The sequence below is a fragment of the Corvus brachyrhynchos genome, unplaced genomic scaffold (genome assembly GCF_000691975.1).
Source record: "Corvus brachyrhynchos isolate BGI_N302 unplaced genomic scaffold, ASM69197v1 scaffold115, whole genome shotgun sequence".
Classification (NCBI taxonomy): Eukaryota; Metazoa; Chordata; class Aves; order Passeriformes; family Corvidae; genus Corvus; species Corvus brachyrhynchos.
Window position 1 is genome coordinate 7144006 of NW_008239553.1, and position 5684 is coordinate 7149689.

The 5684-nt window shown below is 55.5% G+C and overlaps 2 protein-coding genes across 2 annotated transcripts in view; one reads left to right on the forward strand and one right to left on the reverse strand.

The window, feature by feature from the left end:
- Nucleotides 1-3164, forward strand: part of CHRM4 (cholinergic receptor muscarinic 4) — a 15012-nt gene extending 11848 nt beyond the window's left edge. The window contains exon 3 of the mRNA XM_008639443.2: nt 139-3164. Coding sequence (XP_008637665.2) covers nt 139-1616 — 1478 coding nt within the window. The 3' untranslated portion in view covers nt 1617-3164. The remainder of the gene's footprint in view (nt 1-138) is intronic.
- A 325-nt stretch (nt 3165-3489) lies between these two features.
- Nucleotides 3490-5337, reverse strand: MDK (midkine (neurite growth-promoting factor 2)). The gene is made up of 4 exons (XM_008639444.2): nt 5170-5337; nt 4908-5069; nt 4654-4815; nt 3490-4230 (listed from the first exon to the last, which is right to left on the reverse strand). The coding sequence occupies exons 1-4, from the start codon at nt 5318-5320 to the stop codon at nt 4205-4207; spliced, it is 501 nt and encodes a 166-aa protein (XP_008637666.2). The 5' UTR covers nt 5321-5337; the 3' UTR covers nt 3490-4204.
- Between the last annotated feature and the right edge of the window lie 347 nt (nt 5338-5684).

Sequence of the window (5684 nt, forward strand, 5' to 3'; positions counted from 1 at the left end):
GCAGAGAGAAGTCCAGGAATGCTAGGAGATTTTTGAGCACTAGCCCAGAGCAGTGCTGGCCTGGGAAACTGAGGAAATGCTGCCAGGCCAGGCTGGAAGGTCTGATATTCTCCCTTTCTGTCCTCGCTCTCCTTGCAGATCCCATGCACAACCTCTCTGCTCAGCCCTGGCAGGCAAAGATGGCCAACCTGACCTATGACAACTTCACCCTGGGCAACCGCTCTGAGGTGGCTGTGCAGCCTCCCACCAACTACAAGACAGTGGAGCTGGTTTTCATTGCCACTGTCACTGGCTCACTCAGCCTTGTCACTGTGGTGGGGAACATCCTGGTGATGCTCTCCATCAAGGTGAACCGCCAGCTCCAGACTGTCAACAACTACTTCCTCTTCAGCCTGGCCTGCGCGGACCTCATCATTGGGGTCTTCTCCATGAACCTCTACACGGTCTACATCATCAAAGGCTACTGGCCACTGGGGGCTGTGGTGTGCGACCTGTGGCTGGCTCTGGACTATGTGGTGAGCAATGCCTCTGTCATGAACCTGCTCATCATCAGCTTTGACCGGTACTTCTGTGTCACCAAGCCCCTGACGTACCCGGCCAGGAGGACCACCAAGATGGCAGGGCTAATGATTGCGGCCGCATGGATATTGTCCTTCATTCTCTGGGCCCCTGCCATCTTGTTCTGGCAGTTCATTGTGGGCAAGAGGACAGTCCCCGAGAGGGAATGCTACATCCAGTTCCTCTCCAACCCAGCGGTGACCTTTGGCACAGCCATTGCTGCTTTCTACCTGCCCGTAGTCATCATGACGGTGCTGTACATCCACATCTCCCTGGCCAGCAGAAGCAGGGTGAGGAGGCACAAGCCTGAGAGCAGGAAAGAGAGGAAAGGCAAGTCCCTCAGATTCCTCAAGGGCCCCCCAGTCAAACAGAACAACAATAACTCTCCCAAGAGGGCCGTGGAGGTGAAGGAGGAAGTGAGGAATGGGAAAGTGGATGACCAGCCATCTGCACAGACAGAGGCCACTGGCCATCAGGAGGAGAAGGAGACATCCAATGAGTCCAGCACTGTCAGCATGACCCAGACCACAAAAGACAAGCCCACAGCAGAAATCTTGCCAGCAGGGCAAGGACAGAGTCCAGCCATCCCCCGTGTGAACCCAACTTCCAAGTGGTCCAAGATTAAGATTGTCACCAAGCAGACGGGGACTGAATGTGTCACCGCCATTGAGATCGTCCCAGCTAAGGCAGGAGCCTCTAACCACAACTCCCTGGCCAACAGCCGCCCAGTCAATGTTGCCAGGAAGTTTGCCAGCATCGCCAGGAGCCAAGTACGGAAAAAGCGCCAGATGGCTGCCCGAGAGAAGAAAGTCACCCGAACAATATTTGCCATCCTCCTGGCCTTCATACTCACATGGACGCCCTACAACGTGATGGTCCTCATTAACACCTTCTGTGAGACCTGTGTGCCCGAAACAGTGTGGTCCATTGGCTACTGGCTCTGCTATGTCAACAGCACCATCAACCCAGCCTGCTATGCCCTCTGCAATGCCACTTTCAAGAAAACCTTCAAGCACCTTCTCATGTGCCAGTACAGGAACATTGGCACAGCCAGATAAACTGGCACTCAGGGACCACTTCAGTAACATTATGGAAACCCTTCCCTTTGCCTCCTTTGCCAGCAGGGGTTCTTCTGCTCCCCACTCACAACAGTGCAGACTGTGCAGTGATTGCAGAGGATGTCCTTCATCCAATGCTGACAAAAATCCAAGGCATCTCTGAGCTGCAGGTCCTTCCAGTCACCCGGGGCCTGGGGACTAGCTCGGGGAGCCAGCGGGAAAGCCAGAGGCAAGAGGAGGAGATGTGGTCACCAGGAGCCCTTCCCAGCTCCATGCTCTTGAGATTGGCCAAATGGCATCAGTGTTCTCCTAAGACTGGATGTACCTTTTTCCCCAGCTGACCATCTCCAAGGCATCAGAGCTTGTCTGCATGCAGATGGGCTAATGCTGGATACTTTCCATTGGCTTCTAAAGTGTTTATTACCCAAGAAATGAAAAGAAACCAGGGTCAAACATTTGCTAGACATCTTGGACCAGGCTGGCTCAGGCATGCTAATGGGGAGTCCTGCTGGCCCAGTCAGGCCCCCTGTGAAGGCAGTCAAGATTGGACCCTAAAAGATGTGGCAAGCTGCTTCCTTTCCCTTGAGAGTGCCATTGGACATCCTCACCCAGGAATCTGGGGCAGAATTCTTCCCTGGGCTCTGCCTCTGCTCTCCCCTTCACACCCTTTCTGCCCTCAGACGGCAATTTGCTGGAAAGACAGACAGACAAACCAAGCATTTCACTCCTGGGTGAGGAGTGTGAAACCCAGTCACCTCTGACGACGATGGAAACCAAAACTGCAAAGAAAAGCTGTGGTGTGGTGCAGGACTTGGCTCCACAGCCCTGGGAATGGGGCCCCTGAGAAGTGGGCAGCAGTGACCATGAAAATAACTGGCCTTGGGAGGGATAGGGTTGACCTGAGGGTCTCAGAGGAGGGTGGGAAGAGGGTCTGCAATGTGGCCAAGGTGCCCCATGTCTTACCTGGGCCATGAGCAGGTCCCCGCTCTCCCCATGATAGGTATGGGGGGCCTGATGTGTGGCTCTGGAGGAAGGAGAGGATGGCAGTGGCCTCCAGCCCTGCTCCTGCCCTGAGTGCAGGGGGATCCTGCAGGGAGACCAAAGGAGCTGGTTGCTGAGCTTTGTAAATGGATGTAATGCTGGATGTAACGCTGTCATGGGTGTTGTGGCAGAGCCCTCAGCATGCGGGCTTCAGCCAGCGTCTCCAGCCTCCTCCCAGCCCACCCGCGTGTGCCACCCAGAGCACCCCGGGGCTGCTCCTCAGCTACTCCCAAAGCCAGGTGCAAGCCTTGGTGGACACAGCCAGGTGCAGGCAAGGGATGGGATGGGGCCACTCTAGCACTGGCAAACTCTGTGTCCATGTGTCCTTCCCATCCTCATGCCAAGGTGCAACCTGGAGAAAGGCTGCCCCAACCCAGATGGGAACCCCTCCACCACTGCCTTTAGGGGTGCCCAAAAGGCCTGGTGGGGTTCTGGGTATTTTTAAATGGTTAAAACTGCAGCCCAACACACCCCAAGACAAATAAAGACCTTGGACCAGAAAACTAATGGCCATGGTGTGAGGAATGAATGAGTCATCACCTGGGTGGCTCCTTCCCTGCTTCCCAGTGTCACCCACTGGTGACATTTCCTGCAGCCTATCCCTTCTGCCAAAATTAAGGGGGGGGAGGGGGGGCAGCCCAAAGCGTTGTTGCAAAGAGGCTCTGAGGTCTGACCCATGTGCTTTGTCCAGGACCATGTGCATGTGGCACCCAGGCCACCACTGCCAGCTGCATGGTAACTTCACTGCTGGTGCCAGTGGGGTCAGCAAAACTGGGGTTTGCTGGGGCTTCCAGCACAGCAGCACCTTGTGGGGACAACAGGTAGATTCTGATACTTTTTAAAAAAGATTTTTATTGGAAAAGAAAAAAAAAACGTTTTCCAAAAGGAGTGAGAGCTCCCACCTAGCACTGGTGTTGGCATGGCAAAGGCAGAGGGGCTGCAGCTCCAGCATGGACACACAAGGTTGGAAGTGACAGAAAGGAGATGCAGTTGCTTCTCAGGGTGGTGGTTGTGTTTTCCTCAACTGCTGCAGTAAGTCATGCTCCAGCCAAAGGGATGCTGGAATAAACCCCCTGAGGTGAGAGCAGTCTTCGAGTGAGAAAACTTGAGTGATGGGGTTACTCGGGCATTCAACACCCAGCCCTTCCCTCTAGCACTGGTATCTGGTGGAGGAGCGAGGAGGCTCCTGGGCTTGCAAAAGGATGTGCTAAAGGCACCTCATTTGTGCTGGAGGGTGGAAAAATGTGTGTTCCATCCCAGCTCTCCGAGCACATCCCAGTGAACCCCAACACCAGCTGAGGGGAGGTGAGCAGGATGCACTGGCAGTGGCCATGGGGCAGCAAGGATGGAGGCAGCCTATCCTGCAGGATGGGTGGGTTTGCTCTCTACAACACTAATGATTAGAACAAGGCATCTCAGTGAAAGAGGAGGTCATGGAAAGGAGTAAGGACAGGAGGAGGAAGACTGTAGTGTGGGCCAGCTGCAGCTGGACATCCAGTCCTGTATGCACCATGTCGAGGGACCGATAAGGATGCTGGCTTCCTGTTCTAGTCCTTCCCCTTGCCCTTCTTTGCTGCATTCAAGAAGCACAGGAGACAAGAGTTAGTGCATCTGCTGGCAGCTCATGGTGCCCCAGACACTGCTGTGGTAGAAACGTAGCCAGCATGGCTGCCTGGGCACGGCGCAGTGGCTGCATCCCTGCAGGCAGCCTCCCACCATGCCAAACCATGTTTTGCACCAGTCCAAGTGAGGAGAGCAGGGAATCCCCATCCCACCAAAGATGGCAGTGGTTTGTGGGGAGACCAAGGTTATTCCTAGTAGCACCTGCATCCCACCCAGCCAGCAGATGGACTTCGCAGTGCAAAGGAAAGAGCATCCTATGTAATCCCCCACACCACCAGCAAAGTGCAACCCCAACAGGCCAAGGTACGCCTGAAAAACCCCCGCCCAAGGTTGCAACAGGACCCTTCTGGGGACAGGAGTGGTGGGAACTGACCTTTGGACTTCGACTTGATCTTGGAAGAGCAAGGCTTGGTCACATAGACAATCTCCTCACACTGGGCATTGTACAGGGCTTTCTTCAGGATGCCGGAGCGAGTCTTCAGGCCTGTCTGAGCACTACAGCCTCCCCAGCTCTCAAACTTGTACTTGCAGTCGGCTGGATGAGAGGGGAGAGGCATCAGAATTGGCCAGGAGCCCCAGTCACCCAGCACAGGGTGGTCCTCAACCATCCCACCTCCATGTACCCACCTCCAAATTTCTTCTTCCAGTTGCAGGGGATCTTGCACTTGAGCTTTTTACTCTCATCTTTGCAAGTTCCCTCACGGTAGCCCAGGCCACAGTCCTTACTGTTGGGAACACAGGGTCCCCAGCGCCAGTCCTCACACTTGGAGCCATCCTTCTTTGCCTTTTCTGCATGGAAAAGTGGAGTGGGTGCTCTCTGTAGGCACAGGGGAGCATACCCCACTCTGCCCCCTGCCCCACTTGGCCCCTGCCCCAGGCTGCCCCTCACCTTTCTTGTTCTTGCCAGCCTCAGCGGTGGCAGACACCAGGATCAGCAGCAGGAGGAGGAGGAGGCCCCGGACCTGCATCCTGCCTGTGGAGGAAGGAGAGGGTGAGGTGGGTTGGAGGATGGGGTGCAATGTGGTGTCGAGGGGGGGCATGGTGGGCTGTGGGCAGCCTGTGTGGGAGCAGGACAGCAGCTGCCTCCATTGCACACACCCTACGTGTGTGTGCACACCCCTGTGCCCTGCTTGTTGCCACCCAGTAGAATATGTTCATTAATTGCAACAGGAAGGTTAATTGTGTACCTCAACAACTGCCTCCCACCAGGGAGCTGCAGGGCTGAGAGATTGTTCCCACCCCTGCAGCCCCCCTATTGCCCTGCCTGTGGTTGAAATGTTCTCCATGGGGACCCCTGCAGCCCACACAGCATCTGGGGAAGGGCCTACATCTGGCTGCCAGTTGCCAGCCCTTACACCCCGTATTTCTCTGTGGATTCTTTAGCCATGACCCAGCAGGCTGCTG

What these genes read in the sequence shown, in the direction of transcription:
- MDK (XM_008639444.2), bottom strand. Translation starts at nt 5,320, where the DNA reads ATGCCCCCCCTCGACACCACATTGCACCCCATCCTCCAACCCACCTCA. An exon ending in GGCTGGCAAGAACAAGAAAG is followed by an intron (nt 5,070 to 5,169) that starts GTGAGGGGCAGC and finishes TTTTCCATGCAG; the next exon opens with AAAAGGCAAAGAAGGATGGC. An exon ending in CTGGAAGAAGAAATTTGGAG is followed by an intron (nt 4,816 to 4,907) that starts GTGGGTACATGG and finishes CCTCTCATCCAG; the next exon opens with CCGACTGCAAGTACAAGTTT.